Raw genomic sequence first — 16,280 nt, forward strand, 5'->3', positions numbered from 1 at the left:
GAGGATGGACAAGGCACGTGAATGCAAGAGCCCCTGTCTGCACTGGGGGGTTGGGGACTGTGATTATTCTCTGAATTTCAGAGCACACAAAGGTTTGGTTTTTGAAGGTAAATATTCACCTTAGATTTCTGTCATTCAGAAGATGTGCTGTGTAAACCTGTGTGAGTCCAGGTATAAACTGAAAGGACTGTCACAGGCAGGGACTACAGGACACAATTTTAATTTCTGCATCTGTTCTCAGGGCAGGGCATGGTTGAACCCATCCTAGAAAGATGTAAATCTGGGCTTTCTTTCTTTTCTTCCTTTCTTTTCCTTCCTTTCCTTCCTTTTCTTCTTTCCTTCCTTCCTTTTCTCTCTCTCTCTCTCTCCCCCTCCCTCCCTCCTTCTCAGGAAGACATTGGCTTTTCTAGTAACCTAGACAACTCCCTTGCATTTCTTTCTGTCTCTCTCTCCCTTCCTGTCTCTCTCTCCTTTCCTGTCTCTCCCTCTTTCTTTCTCTCTGTTCTCTCTTTCTTCTTTCTTGACAAGGTCTCACTCTGTTGCCCAGGCTGGAGTGCAGTGGTGAGATCATAGCTCACTGCAGCCTCAAACTCCTAGGCTCAAGGGATCCTCCTGCCTCAGCCTCCTGAGTAACTAGGATTACCGGCATGCATCACTGTGCCTGGCTGATTTTAATTTTTGTGGAAATGGGGTCTCACTATGTTGCCCAGGCTGGTCTCAAACTCCTGGCCTCAAGTAATCTTCCACCTTGGCCTCCCAAAGTGCTGGGATCGCGGGTGTGAGCCACCATGCCTGGCCTCTTACATTAATTATCTCCTGCCGATCTGGCTGTGACTAATCTGCCTTCCTTTGGCACTGAAGCTATACTGATCTGAACATCAGCTGCCTATCTGTGAAGCAGTAACCTGAGAGGCATCCTTAATTGGAGATGATAAAACTGCTCTGGGTCTTCTTTCTCTGGGAAGACATATTCAGAATTCTATCAGTGAAGGCAGAAAGGGGCACCAGGCTGGCCTCAATCCTGAGATCAGGGCTTTTCCATCTTGAAGCTACTAAATCCTTCTGTCAAGCAAAAGCTGCAAAAGGCCAATGTGTAAAACAGGCAGAAGGCCTGGCCTGGCCCCTCAGGGGGCTCTTCAAAGGACAGAGGAAAATCACTGATTTGGACTAGAGAATTTTAGAATTTCAAATGCTCAAGGACCTCAGAGACCATAATCAACATTCCCACTCTCTCCCCGACTTGCCAGCGTAGAAGCTGGGGCTCAGAGAAGTTGAGGGGGCTTGTTTGGTCTCACAAAGCCAGAACCAGACCCCAGCCTCTGAACAACATAGTGCTTCTGGGGCTTTCTGGGTACCCTAGAGGCAGATTTCTCCCTGAGTATTCTGGGTACCCTTTTCTTGTGGCCGAAGGTGGCCTTGCTGTCTGTCTGAACTCTTGTTCCGTGGTCAGTAGAAATGTGATTTCCTCCCCACTTTTGCAGCATTTCACCAACCAGAGGGAAGAATTTGAGGGCACCAGGGAGAGCATTCTGGTGTGGCTCACAGAGATGGACCTGCAGCTGACCAACGTGGAGCACTTCTCAGAGAGTGACGCCGATGACAAGATGCGCCAACTGAATGTGAGGGCTGCTGCATCCCTAGCTCTTCTCAAAAGAACACACCTTTGCGGGGGAGAGCTGGCCAAGTGCAAATTTCACACGATACTCTGAGAGCAAATTTCAGAATTCTTAAAGCAGCCAGGCTATATCCCACCTGTGTACTACCAGATTATCATGTGCAAGGATACTGTTCTTTACGGTCCAGGAGTATTGGTGTCACCAGTGGGGCCAAGAACAGAGGTCCACTCTCCCATTGTTTCTGATATCTGTATGACAGGCTAATCTCACTGTAATTCTCTCCTTGGCCAGATTTTGGAAGAGGTTGAGAAATGGAAATTTGCCTTCCCTAGTATAACAGCACCGGTGAATATTATTGTGTCAGCAAAAGCAAATGCCCATTCGTGGCTTATTGTGGGAAATGTTCTGTTCCCACCAAGTTTTGCCATGGCAAGTTCTTTCTCTCACACCTAATAACAGTAAATGTCAACCCGTGTCAAACTTTTAGAATTATTTTAATTGGAAAAGCCAGTGCCCGTGAGGGGGAATATAGACAATCACTTAAAATGTCATTGTCACTTAGTTAGAAACTAAAGCTAGAGTAGTAGGTGAAGGAAAAAAACAATAATGACATTTGGATGCTTTTCTATGGCCCCGTTAGAAGAAACAGGCAGTGGAAGCTCAGGGTAACTTTCTTTGAAATCCTTTCTTTCTCCTCTCTCAACAGGGCTTCCAACAGGAAATTACATTAAATACCAACAAGATTGATCAGCTCATTGTGTTTGGGGAGCAGCTGATTCAGAAGAGCGAGCCCCTGGATGCTGTGCTGATTGAGGATGAGCTGGAGGAACTCCACCGCTACTGCCAGGAGGTGTTTGGAAGGGTCTCCCGGTTCCACCGGCGGCTTACCTCCTGCACGCCGGTACGGGCACTGCTGCCTAGAAACGGCACCTGGGCTGCTCAGAGTTTACGTGAGACCAAATTTTTAAAGCATTAGGGGACCTGTCTTATAATGGTTAATTACGGTTTATTTTTTGGTTGAAAAGAAAAGGCTATATCAAAACATTTTAATTTCCACTTTTATTAATATAGAGCCACAGTAACTTACAAGTTCCCATTCCCCAGTGGAAAGCATGGCACTTCTGAGGCGCATGCTCCGCGAGTCGCTTTTAAGTATTCCTCAGGGCTGGGCTTGTCTGGCATGCATCACTACCCCTAGAATTCTTGAAGAACTCTTCTGCTTTTATTACATTAGTAACTTAGGAATGTATTTGCCCTTCCCTCTTTCTTAGTGGCTGGAAGCTTTTAGTATTTGTGCCTTTCTGATGCTTTGTTCTCACCTTGGAAGAGAAAACACAAGAGTTTCAAAAGCAACTTTCCCCAGACGAAAGGCCCTTTTGGGAAGTTCAGGTGGAGTTAAGGCCACTGTTCAAAGTTTACTGCCTTTGTGTGCCTGAAGCTTGAATGACAACCATTGACCGATACGACTGGCCACTCTTTCTTTTTTTGTGTCTCCAACTGGCCACATTCAAATGTAGTTATTTCATCAGACACAGCCTCAAAAATTACCCTACAATTTCTCATTTTTAAGTACAGCCACTTAGAGTCATTTTTCTTAGACTGAAAGAGACGTTATGACACAAGCAGAATACAGACACTGAGCAATTAAGTTGGAGGATAAGAAAGAGAGAACCTGGTGCATCTGGTTGAAGTTTGAGTCTTACCCAGAACATTCAAATGTCCTTTTCAAAAATAGTCTGATTCTTGGAGGAACCTGCCATTAACCATCAATGAAACTTTGGCCACCATTTCCTTATCTCCTAGATAAAGTTGTTTAACTTAGATTATCAAACTTCAGCTTTTTTTTCCTAAGAAAAAATAGCTGGAGGTTTGGGAAAATAACGGATTTTAGGCCCCACTCCAGATTGTCTAAACTGGAATAACCAGAAACAGGACCTGGGAACCTGATCTTTTTAAAGCTGCCTTAGAAATACTATTGGCAGTTATTTTTGGAAACTGCTGGATAGGCAGACTTCTCCTGCTTTTCTAATTGCAGAAGCCTATGAGTTGATTAATTCTAACAACTGGATACTGTGGTTTAGGGCTTGGAAGATGAAAAGGAGGCCTCTGAGAATGAAACAGACATGGAAGACCCCAGAGAAATCCAGACTGATTCTTGGCGTAAACGGGGAGAGAGCGAGGAACCGTCATCTCCTCAGTCCCTGTGTCATCTAGTGGCCCCGGGGCACGAGCGGTCTGGCTGCGAGACCCCTGTCAGCGTGGACTCCATCCCCCTGGAGTGGGACCACACAGGCGACGTGGGGGGCTCCTCCTCTCACGAAGAGGACGAGGAGGGCCCATACTACAGCGCACTGTCAGGTAACAGCTGGGTTCCCAGCACCCTGGAAAGTGACCCGTTTGGCTATGTTTTTAGCCCCTTAGCAACACGGCCAGCTCTCAGTGACCAAGAGTCCAGCTTGTGGCTGACCCTGACTTCTGTGGTTTCCTGTGCTCTATCCTGCCCATCTCTTAACTTACCTGAGAATTGGCTCACTCTCATCACAGGTGGAATGAAAGGGGAAAAAAAAATGAAATTCACATTCAGACACTAAGGTTACTCAGTGATGGCTCTGGCTGTCTGGGAGAGTCATCAGTGATTTTTTTTTGATACAGGGTCTCACACTGTCACCCAGGCTGAGGTGCAGTGGTGCGACCACGGCTCATTGCAGCCTCAACCTCCAGGGCTCAAGCAATCCTCCCACCTCAGCCTCCTGAGTAGCTGGGACTATAGGTACACGCCACCACACCCAGCTAGTTTTTAAATTTTTTGTAGAAACAAGGTCTTGCTATGTTGCCAGAGCTGGTCTTGAACTCAAGAAGTCCTCCCGCCTCAGCCTCCCAAAGTACTGAGATTGCAGACATGAGCCACTGTGCCTACCCTCCCTTTCAGCTGAGTTTCTCAGAGTGTCTGCAGACTGAGCTTCTCCCTTCGATACCCAGTGTCCTACTTTGGACAGTCAGGAGTTGGCTGGAAAAAAAAATCTTTCTGGTTTTCAAAATCCTTTTAATTAAAAAAATAAAGGGTAGTTTTCTCCTTCCAGCTGACAATGTTTCTACTGTGTGTTAATACTTGGGCATTAATCTTCAGGCACCTCCAGTGAGGCAAATGACATTGTTCTTTTTCAGATGTAGAAATCCCTGAAAATCCTGAGGCATATCTTAAAATGACCACAAAAACTTTGAAAGCGTCTTCTGGTAGGCCCCCGCCCATGCATGTCTCAACATGGCAGCATCCTGTGGCGCACACTGCATCCTCAACCTCGCTCCCATGTCGTGTCTACCTCTGCCTTCTGTGGACACCATGCGCCTTGGTCCTTGTGTCATGGTGTATTTACACTGCCGTACTCACCCATAACTGCGTGCTCCTTACAAAACCCCATCCAAGCCAGAGCCGTCTCGATGCCAACCCCCTCTCCTCCCTTCAGGCCTGTGCAGAGGAAATTTTTCGTGGTGCCTGTTTTGATGATTTTTTTCTCCATCTAACTGAAGTCCTTTGGCATGGGCCAAGCTTTCTTCATGGTGGCTTGGTTTGGAACTGTTTCCTTGCTTTACTGGGATCCCCTGGTGGAAAGGGGTTGGGGGGTTGGGGGGGTAAAGGTGCTGATGATTTGCCACAGGAGGGAAAAAACCTTCCTTTCCTTCATTAGAGATGAGGATCTCTAATCCTCATCCTTAGCCCCATCCCTATCTGCCATGGTGGGTTGGGGAGAGCCCTGAGGAGCCCTTTGGTTCCCAAGTCCATCTTGATGTTCACTCTTCCCCTCACTCCTGAGAGGCCTTCTGCCATCTTGGTCCCCAGACCTGGCCTTGCCACTCAATGTCCCTACCACTCGAGACCCTGGCTCCAAAACGCCACTCATCCCACAGCAAATCATGTTGGTCGTGCTCCGTTGTGTACCCATCTAGTGAAGGCACAGTGTTGCTGAGTTGCATGACTCTCATCTCATTCTCTTCTGGGACATACTGACATTTTGCAAACATGCATGCTTTGCAAGGAAAGCTGCAGAACTCATTTTCATACTGTAACCTGATGCCATGTCACCTGTGACCCGTTCAGTAGGAGAGAATAGACTGTCGCTTGCTGTCTTTTGTTTCAGGTAAATCCATTTCGGATGGCCACTCGTGGCATGTTCCCGACAGCCCTTCCTGTCCCGAACATCACTACAAGCAAATGGAAGGTGACAGGAATGTTCCACCTGTTCCCCCTGCGTCCAGCACCCCTTATAAACCACCCTATGTAAGTCTTAACTTCACTGGGAGTACAGCCTATGTCTGTGAGTCATACTTACATTTGCAAGAGAGAGAGAATTTGGTGTAAACTGCGTGTGTTCATTCCCCAGGCATATTTTGAGTTGGTTTTCTTATGGTGACAGTGTCTCTGTTGAGCTGTCCATACTTCATTAGAACCCCGGCAAAACCGATTAGACTTAGAGATAGGTTTCTGGCCAAAAACCATCTTTGTGTATGTTGGTGTGGTGTAACAGTCATTATTACTGTCGAGTCAGGTGTCTATGCAAATAGTGAGCAAGCAAGGTGCTGGCTTTCCTGACTGCTCCTGAGCTCTCAAGCCTTTGTCTTTTTGTTGTTGTTGTGGAGACGGAGTCTCATTCTGTCACCCAGGCTGGAGTGCACTGGCACGATCTTGACTTACTGCAATCTCTGCCTCCTGGGTTCAAGTGATTTTCCTGCCTCAGCCTCCCAAGTAGCTGCGATTACAGGTGTGCACCACCATGCCTGGCTAATTTTTGTATTTTTAGTAGAGACGGGGGTTTCACCATGTTGGCCAGGCTGGTCTTGAACTCCTGACCTCAAGTGATCCACCTGCCTCAGCCTCCCAAAGCGCTGGGATTACAGGCATGGTCCACTGCATCCAACCTTCAAGCCTTTGTTATGTTAACCTTTTGTCCATACATCCTATTCCAAAAAATCATTGATGGTGTGCTGCAGTGGACACGGATTTGATTCCTAGCCCTGCCAATCCATTGCCATGGTACCTGAGGCACTTCGCCTTGCTTCTGTAAGCCTTTCTCACCTGAGGCTAAAGCTGTTTCACCTAGTTGTTGTTAAGATTATTGTGTATAAAGGTAAAAGAAGGTCCTCAGAAGTAATGGTGGTGATTATTATTCCTGTATTGGTTTGTTGTTTATAGCAACGGCTGTTTCTTCTTAGTTACATTTCCCTCAGCTGTCTTGAGTTCTTGGCATGCTCTGGCTAGGCAGCTCCTGGGAGGGCAGCCTAGGGCAGCAGCGAGAGAAATTAAGGAGAGAATATTGTTACATCATTGGAGGAGATTCTACCTTTGCATGCTCAAATCCAAGTCAGCTGATAATGGGCTGTTTGTGTCCAATTCAGAAACACTTCCTCTTGCTTAACAAGCAGGTGTCATTTTTAAAAAGAATAATAAGACAGGGGAAAGACCGCAGTCCCTGACCTCTGCTTTACATCCTTGGCTCATGTGGCTTGGCTGTCCCTCCCTGTGATGATGCCTGTGTTCCTCACCTGGCCGGTTTCAAAATCTCAACCCTTTTGTTGTGTCTGAAGCCAGATGTATCACCACAAATCTGAAGGTTTTTTTTTTTTATTATTTTCATTCTGCACAAATAGGCCATATAGACAGAAGAAAGACAAAGAAAGCAGGGCTTTTCTAAAAGGGACACATTTATTTTTGGAGAGGCCCGAGATAACAGCCCAATCGGCTGTGTGATAACAGAAGAGTCAGTATGTGCGGTGAAAGATAAACACTTGGTAACGAATGCCCCTGGGAGGCAGATTCATCCTCTGTGCATTTCTGATTCTGTGATGATGCCAACCACCTCTTCAGAGTGACAGGGATAACTAAAATTCTATAAAACACTATGAAAATTAAAAGTGCTAACACAGTAACAGTCTGGTAAGCTCAACAAATTGTTCTGATTTGTTTCGTGTGGATCATTTGAGGGGTGTTTGGAAGCATGCCAATTGAAACAGACCCTTTTCTTCCCATCACTGACATCTCATCTGCTTCCCTCTCCCTGGGCCTTAGCTGAGGCTTTATTTCTGCCATCAGCTTTGCCAGCTTATAAATGCTACCTAGACACTAAAGCACCACTGTATTCCTAGCAAGATACCCTTCAAAGGAAAGGGGCCCATCTCATTTCTTCACTGTTAATATGAAATGAATCCAGTTGTTCTTCAGATATCCTTCATATCTACAGATGGTAACTTAAGAACTGGCTCATTCTAGGGAAAGCTACTATTACCTCCAGGCACGGATGGTGGCAAAGAAGGCCCGCGAGTCCTGAATGGCAGCCCACAGCAGGAAGACGGGGGACTGGCCGGTATCACAGAGCAGCAGTCAGGTACTGCCTGTAACTGGCAGTCGTCCAGAGAGGCAGAGTATGGTATTTAAGTCCTTGCTCAAGAGAACATTCATTAGATATTAACCAACTATACGATTCGCCAGAACTGGGGGACTTACCCTACAACAACCAATGTTATTTTTAAATCAGCGATTGGCATTCACGAACAAATTCCTAGGCTGTTCAGTGTAATTTGAAAACTATTCTTTAAATGTTGGTAAAATAAGCCTCCTGAGGAAGTGCAGGTTTTCACTTTCTACATTTGTGTGTAAAGATCAGACTTGAGGATGATGATCAGTGTTATCTCAAGTGTCTCTTCATTCGACCAGCTCAGTAATTATAAAAGTAATTACTCAACTAAATCTAAAGCTGACAGCATCGACCTGGTCATTTGTGGACCAAAGGAGAAAACTGAAAAAATTCAGCAGGAACTGAACTGTTGAGCTTGAAACTGTAGCACATAGACCTTCCACTTCATTCCAGCCTCTGTGGGAGTGTACGCCTCAGATCATGTGCTATTCCACATTCCAGGAGAAGAGAGAACTCCCAAAACCAGACCATTCTGTCAGGGGAATCTCCTACAGTTTTTTTTTTTTTTTTTTTAATCACCCTGACCCCTAATTAGCTGGAGGCAGAGAAATCTGTTGCATTATTGCTTTTTTTTAATTGGCGATTTTTTAATTCCAGGTGCCTTCGACAGATGGGAGATGATTCAAGCACAGGAGCTTCACAGTAAGCTCAAAATAAAACAAAATTTGCAACAGCTGAACTCTGATATCAGCACCATCACTACTTGGCTGAAAAAAACTGAAGCAGAGCTGGAAATGTTAAAGATGGCAAAGCCTCCCTCTGATATCCAGGAAATAGAACTGAGAGTGAAGAGGCTGCAGGTGAGTTAGAGGTGTGGTGGGGAGGAGGGATTCAGAATGTGCGTGTGAACGCATCGCTGCGCTGGACGAGCAGATCCCATGTATTCGTGGCATAGGCGCAGCTCGCAGATGGTGTATGTAGAGGTCACTCTCTTCCATTTCAGTTCCATAGTTGGCAAGGACATAGATGCACATTTTTGTTTTCACATGGAAGAGTATCTACAAATGATCCTGATCCCAGAGTACTGGGGAGGTGTGGCTCAGATCTCCAGAGATGGAAAAATCTGACATCCGAGGCACTTCTAGACTTTTCTGGAGGTGCTAGTGGACACTGTCAGGCAGTGTAAAACCACTCTTCCAAACTGTATGCTGCACAGTTACACGAAAGACTAGTGGTGGAATCTTCCTTGAAAGGGCTTGGGAAAGGACCAGCTCACCTACTGATGAATCCCGTGGCCTGACCTCATTACCCTTTTGTGCAATTAGGATGTGTCACTTACATAAGTCCTGACCCCACTGGAACTAGCCCAGGGAGCTGCAAAGGGATAGTTTGAGCCCTGCGCTTTAAGGGTGCCATGAGCAGTAGCCTGAGACCCAGGGCAGGGGTTTTGGGGGATCCAGGTACCCTTCATATTTGTACTTTTATTTTACTATCTGTGTTAATATATTAGGGGTTACCATTCCTCCTAAGGAATAACATTTCTGGGATATCTAGGAGCAAAGGCAGGATAATCACATATACTTTATCTGGAAGACCTTTAGTCGGTCCAGAAACATTAAGCCAGTTGCAGAGCAGGGCCTGTAGAGGTCAGCAGGGTCTCCTCCCTCCAGCAGGCCTCTACTTTGGGGCCCTGTTGGCCAAGTTCACAGACCTTAAGGCAGCTCCCTCACCTGATGCTTTCCAGCCAGTCCCAGGCGAGATCACTCTCATTTCTGTGGCCGCAGCTTGGAAAAGTGTGTGGAAAATTTGTTCCCTACTGAGGTTCAAAATGAGCCCCTCCTCCCTACTTTCAGAGCTCCTAACCTCATCTTTTCTCTCTCTGGTAGGAGATACTGAAAGCCTTTGACACTTACAAGGCGTTAGTGGTCTCTGTCAACGTGAGCAGCAAGGAATTTCTGCAAACCGAGAGCCCCGAATCCACCGAGCTCCAAAGTAGACTCCGCCAGCTGAGCTTGCTCTGGGAAGCAGCACAGGGCGCAGTGGACAGCTGGAGAGGGGGCTTACGACAGTCGCTCATGCAGTGCCAGGTACGCTGACTCAGCACCCCGCCTCCCAGAGCCGGTGCCCAGGCCCACGTGGTAGGAGCAGCAGATATTTTTATCATCATCAGGCTGCTTCGGTGCAGCCAAATGTGGCTGGTGTCAGGAAACATGTGCTTTACCATTTGTTTCCACAGAGGCTCACCGGCCATCTCAGAGACCCACTCCCTGTCCCAGGTCTCGTCTCTGTTGCCCAGGCCCAGAGCCACTCCTGGAGTCAGGGTTCCTGCAGGCGACCTGTAGGTTAGAGATGCCACCCCACAACTCCTCTTTTTGTCCTTTTGCCAGAGTGATTAAGAGACCTGGCCTTGAAGCTGAGGAGCAGTTACTGCTTAATAGCCATGTGACTTTGAGCAAAGCATTGGAACCTCCTAGACCTCAGTGTTCTCATCTGAAAATGGGAATCATTCCCATTTTCTTTTTAGAAAGAACCTTAAAAAGGTTCTTTTTAGGAGTAAATGAGGCAGTGTGTATAATCCTAGCCCAGTACCTGACACAGTAAATGCACAGCGGGTGTGAGCTCTGCACCACTGCCTAGCTCTGGCTGTGTCTCAGGGAACGTGAGCCCACCCTAGCCTGTCCTGTTGGGTTGTTTCCCTCTGCCACTGGAACCCAGCAGAGAACCCAGCAGATTGGCTGAGGAATGCGTGTGGCCTTCATATATAAAATCAGCTGGGCATCCCGAAGCCCTGCCTTCATAGTGGCACTTTTATTCGCGGCCTCCTGGCACTGTGCTGAGTGTCTTCCTTCTTTCCTCTTCCTCATTTTGGGGCCCTGACATTTAGTTTAAAGCTGGTCCTCATATTCACTGGGTAAGGCCAGAAAAGCAAATGACTGATGGATTGGAAGCAGTAAGCCATGTTCCTGGCACACCCTCTTCCAGGGCTAGATCTAAGACACGGCTGCGCTCTGATGTGTTGTTTTTTAAGGACTTCCACCAGTTGAGTCAAAATCTGCTGCTGTGGTTAGCGAGTGCCGAGAACCGGAGGCAGAAGGCTCATGTCACCGATCCGAAGGCAGACCCCCAGGCTCTCCTGGAGTGTCGGAGGGAACTAATGGTAAGTTTCCTCCCAAGGGCTCTGTACTGCCACCAGCCTCTGTCAGCCCCAGAGAGGCAGCACACTCAGGTAGCCTCGCCTAGTATTTCAGGAACTGTGCCAGTGGTGTTTGCCTGTAATGCACGAGTTCAGCCCTAGTATTCCTCCAGTTGGTGTTTACCGAGCTGCCCTTTGTAGTTCTGAAGCCAAATGACTTGCAGGAATGGAGAGCCACAGTCCACAGAACTGAGGACATAGGTGCTCTCAATATCCTGAGAAACTTAAGGCCATTTGAGTGGAAGTATTTTTCTCTTGTGAATCCTGCTCATTGGGGAGAAATATGGTGCTCATTTGCTCCACACCTGTGATGAGCTGAATGGGTTTTCTGTATCCACTATGGAAAAATCTTTCTTCTTGGAGGAGAGTCGTGTCCTCGTGTATTTGTCACTAACACACCAAGATGAGATTTCTGTATTCTCACTGGTGCTCAAGGTGACATTTTCATCCATAAATCTGTATGTGGTTTAAATATTTTAAATTGTAATCAGAGTGCTAGCCGTTGTTTAAAAATACAGCTTCCTAAAATGTTTGCAAAGCAAACCAGTGGCGTCCAGTAGAACTTTCTGAAGTGATAGAGATGACCTGTGTCTGCACTGTCTAGTAACCTCATGTGGCTTAAAGCACCTGAAATGTGGCTATTATGACTGACTCTGAATTTTTAATTTTAGTTAATTTAAATAGCCACATGTAGGCCAGATTTAAATAGCCACATGTAGGCTGGGCACACTGGCTCCCAGCACTTTGGGAGCCTGAGACGGGCGGGTCGCCTGAGGTCAGGAGTTCAAGACCAGTCTGGCCAACATGGTGAAACCCTGTCTCTACTAAAAATACAAAATAAAATAAAAATACAAAAAAAATTAGCTGGGCATGGTGGCAGGCGCCTGTAATCCCAGCTACCTGGGAGGCTGAGGCACGAGAATCGCTTGAACCCGGGAGGCGGAGGTTGCAGTGAGCCCAGATCGTGCCACTGTACTCCACCCTGGGCGACAGAGTGAGACTCCACCTCAAAAAAATAAATAAATGAATAGCCACATGTGTCTAGTGGCCATATTGCAAGCAAGACAACCACCCTTAACAATTAAAGCCCATTTGCCTGGTATGAACCTCTATGGTTACGCTGCTGTTTATCGGTTGATTGACTTTAGAGTTTCCCTTTACTTCCTTCCCTGGTGGATGAGGGACCTGGTCTTCCCACACCACTTGCCTCACTTCTTTCTTCTAATTTCTCCAGCATCACAATTGTCTTCAGAGTGAAAAGAAATTAAAAATAGGGGCAGGGTATAATACACTTGCTATCTAAATAGTGTTGGGCTGGAGGACACAGGCAGATATGAGAAACAGAGGATTCTGGAGTTGAGTACTACCCATCATTCATTCTGGAACTTTTCTGGTACTGAGAAAAACCTCCTGTGTCCACACTCGCTTCCCTTTGGACAAGTCACTGTTTCACACACTTTATCTGTTTTCAGCAACTGGAAAAGGAGCTGGTAGAACGTCAACCTCAAGTGGACATGTTACAGGAGATTTCAAACAGCCTTCTCATTAAGGGACATGGAGAAGACTATATTGAAGCTGAAGAAAAGGTGCATGTTATTGAGAAGAAACTCAAACAGTTACGGGAGCAAGTGTCCCAAGATTTAATGGCCTTGCAGGGAACCCAGGTGAGTCTACTTGTAGCTTTTAACTGTAAAGATTGCCATATTACATGCAGACAGGACAGCAGTGTTGCAGCAATGCTCTAAGACAGAGGCCAGAAGCAAGGGCCAGGTGGTCCGAGTGGGGCCTCATGTCGTGCCCTTTTTCTAGCTGTGTGGACTTAAAGAGCTGCATGAGCTCTTTGAATCTGTTTTGTCATTTTTAAAAGGGAGTGGCGGGATGACAATTTTTTAACTTTTTTTAAAGGAAGTGGCTAATTTTTGTATTTTTTGTAGAGAAGGGTTCTTGCCATGCTGCCCAGGCTGGTCTTGAACTCCTGACCTCAAGCAATCCAAAGTTCTGGCATTACAGGCATGAGCCACCATAACTGGCCTACTTTAAAATGGGATCCAACTCAAAACAAAGGGAATACCCAGACTGTGGCCTCACCAGACTTAGGGCGGGTCTGTTTTCTCCTAAGCAGCCAAAACTAGACTCTCTTGATGGCCACATGATCTCATCACTGACCTGTGATGAGCTCACCATCTACTCAAACTGCTGCTGCTAAACTCAGTCTCCCCAGCTCTGTGCTATGGGTTGGTTTTTAATATGAGTTGGCTTTTCTTTGTTTACATTCCTTTTTGTCCGAAAAAGTCTGTTGTTGTTGGGAGTGAGAGCAATAGAAGAGCCCCTTCAGGAAAGATTTAAGGCCGGGCACAGTGGCTAGTGCCTATAATCCCAGCACTTGGGGAGGCCAAGGCATGTGGGTCACTTAAGTCCAGGAGTTTGAGACCAGCCTGGGCAACATGGTGAAATCCCGTCTCTGCAAAAAAAAAAAAAAAAAAAATACAAAACCAGGTGTGGTGGTGCATGCCTATAGTTCCAGCTACTCAGGAGGCTGAGGTGGAAGGATTGAGTTTGGGAGGTTGAGGCTGCAGTGACCTGTGATTGTGCCACTGCACTCCAGCCTGGGTGACACAGTGAGACTAAAACAACAAAACAAAAAAAGATTGATTTAAGGTGGGGGAGGGTGAGCTATATCATGAAGAATATGCATGAAACACATTTCTGTGCTCAACCTTTGGGGTCTGAATTTCAGAACCCAGCCCCACCCCTGCCCAGCTTTGACGAGGTAGACTCGGGGGACCAGCCTCCTGCAACATCCGTGCCAGCTCCCCGAGCAAAGGTAAGAAGCCCCTTCCTTCTGTGAGAACCTCACTGGTTATTTTTTAAAGTCACTGAGATGAGGGAAACTTGGGATTCCAAGAGCCCATTAGCCATTTCAGGACAGCACAGGTCTCTGCTGACCCATAGAGAGGCTTACAGTCTGCCTTCTAGTCACTCTTCTTTGGGATCACAGTAGGTTGTGAATGAGAGCTCTTATAGTGTTGCTAAAGGGGTTTCCTGATTTTGCCATTAAAAACATCAACAAACTTGACCCTGAAACTCTGAGTAGATTAACCTAATTGTTTCCTACTTCAGGTGACGACTAATCTCAATTGTATTACTCTAGTCTCCAAAGTTTGGCTGTAACACAACATAAAGGTGGTATATAATTTAAGGGAGGATTTTTTTTTATCATTGATAGGACTAAACTGTCTTCAGCTTACTAACTGGAGTTTCTTTACCCAGCAGTTCAGAGCAGTGAGAACTACAGAAGGCGAGGAGGAGACAGAGAGCAGGTAACGGGGCTTTACCGTGACAGCAGTGCGTTCCCCTACTCCACACTCCCACTGCCTCAGTCTTGCCAATGCCACTATCAAGGTCCTTGGAAAAATCTGGTTTTCTTTTGTCTGGAAAGGGCTGGTTTTCTCCTCTGAAACTGAACCCCAACTGTTGGCCCCATTTAAATCTCAGGTCTTGGATTTCTTACTTACATAAGCAGGGGCTTAGGTAATAGAGTGGGTTGTGCCTGTGGAGCCTCCCAATCAGCTCTCAACCTCCTCTGTTGGCAGGGTCCCCAGCAGCACACGGCCACAGCGCTCCTTCCTCTCAAGGGTGATCCGGGCAGCCCTACCCCTGCAGCTGCTCCTCCTGCTACTGCTGCTCCTGGCCTGCCTGCTGCCCTCCTCCGAAGAAGACTACAGCTGCACTCAGGCCAACAACTTTGCCCGGTCCTTTTACCCCATGCTGAGGTACACCAATGGGCCACCCCCCACATAGAGGGCATAGCTGGCCACAGTGCTACACCACCTGCCTGATTGCCAAGGGTGCCCAGCACGTGGCCCCAGACCAATCTGAGTGACTTAGTGTTGGCAAGGTCCCGGGACCTGTGCAGACTTCTTCTGGGCTTACCCAGCACGGGCTCCCTGGAGCCCAGGGCAGCTTTCAAATTGTGTTCCTCCCCAGGAGCAGGGAACCTGTGCGGCAGGTGCCCCGGGTATTTTGGCAGAACTAGTTGATTCGTTTAGGGATCTCTGGAAATGTCAGTTTCCTGAAGAGCCAAGCACTTTGTGAATTCTGGTTTATTTGTAAAACAGCATTATTATAATGTAGGTATGGTCAATGAGCAGTGGTGTCCATCACATATATTATAGAAGCAAGCGAGCACATTCCACCCTAGAAATGGTTCAGAAACTCATAGGCACCCTTAGCTGATAGAAACAATCATATTTAATACGCTTAGAATCAGTTTTACTCCAATCAGCTGGCAATTTTGAGCTACCGGTTATACACCAAAATGTTCAGTACCTAGCTCTGCTCTTTTATATTGCTTTAAATTTTTAAAGAAATTATATTGCATGGATGTGGTTATTTGTGCATATTTTTTAACAATGCCCAATCTGTATGAATAATGTAAACTTCGATTTTTTTAAAAAAAATTAGATTTTAGCTGGAGCTTTTGACTAATGTACAGTAAATGCCAAACTACCGACTTGATAGGGATGTTTTTGTAAGTTAATTAATTTTCTAAGACTTTTTTCACATCCAAAGTGATGCTTTGGGTTTTAACTGTTTGGCCACAGCGGGGGTGGGGGCGGGGGGGTTGGTACAGAAACTTGAAGCTGTTTGTGATATGTACAACTCAGATGTTTCTCATTAAAAAACAAAATTAGCCAGACTTCTGTTGTACTGAATTCTGTAACAAAGCAGTTCAATGGTATGCTTAATCTTCCAAAAAACAAAAATTATTTTTAAAATATTTGGAGAGGGCCTTTTATTCTAAGTCTTTACAGAATTAACTTAGCTCTGGACCCTCATGTATGTGTAAATTACTCAGCGTGTGACCCTCAGATATTGTAGGGAATGGCAAAGGCAGCATGGCATGAGAGGTGGACACAAAGGGAAGGATCTTATACCCAGTTTACTCTACTCTTTTTTTTTGACAGAGTCTCACTCTGTCACCCAGGCTGGAGTGCGGTGGCCCGATCTCGGCTCACTGCAACCTTCGCCTTCCAGGTTCAAGCCATTCTCATGCCTCAGCCT

The 16,280-nt window shown here is 46.5% G+C and overlaps 1 protein-coding gene across 14 annotated transcripts in view; it reads left to right on the forward strand.

Moving 5' to 3' along the window:
- The window catches only part of SYNE2 (spectrin repeat containing nuclear envelope protein 2), a 374,696-nt gene extending 358,781 nt beyond the window's left edge, over positions 1-15,915 (forward strand). For 5 of the 14 annotated variants that reach the window (XM_055362017.2, XM_063697890.1, XM_063697894.1 and 2 more), the window contains 13 exons: positions 1,482-1,619; positions 2,323-2,517; positions 3,698-3,974; positions 4,782-4,850; positions 5,753-5,892; positions 7,879-8,035; positions 8,681-8,883; positions 9,910-10,110; positions 11,052-11,180; positions 12,689-12,880; positions 13,954-14,040; positions 14,487-14,536; positions 14,810-15,915. In XM_055362017.2, coding sequence (XP_055217992.2) covers positions 1,482-1,619; positions 2,323-2,517; positions 3,698-3,974; positions 4,782-4,850; positions 5,753-5,892; positions 7,879-8,035; positions 8,681-8,883; positions 9,910-10,110; positions 11,052-11,180; positions 12,689-12,880; positions 13,954-14,040; positions 14,487-14,536; positions 14,810-15,017 — 2,046 coding nt within the window. In that variant the 3' untranslated portion in view covers positions 15,018-15,915. The remainder of the gene's footprint in view (positions 1-1,481; positions 1,620-2,322; positions 2,518-3,697; positions 3,975-4,781; positions 4,851-5,752; positions 5,893-7,878; positions 8,036-8,680; positions 8,884-9,909; positions 10,111-11,051; positions 11,181-12,688; positions 12,881-13,953; positions 14,041-14,486; positions 14,537-14,809) is intronic. The other 9 variants (XM_055362021.2, XM_063697895.1, XM_031001501.3 and 6 more) reach the window with 6 other exon arrangements.
- Positions 15,916-16,280: the final 365 nt, after the last annotated feature.

The sequence above is a fragment of the Gorilla gorilla genome, chromosome 15, assembly GCF_029281585.2.
Source record: "Gorilla gorilla gorilla isolate KB3781 chromosome 15, NHGRI_mGorGor1-v2.1_pri, whole genome shotgun sequence".
Taxonomy (NCBI): Eukaryota; Metazoa; Chordata; class Mammalia; order Primates; family Hominidae; genus Gorilla; species Gorilla gorilla.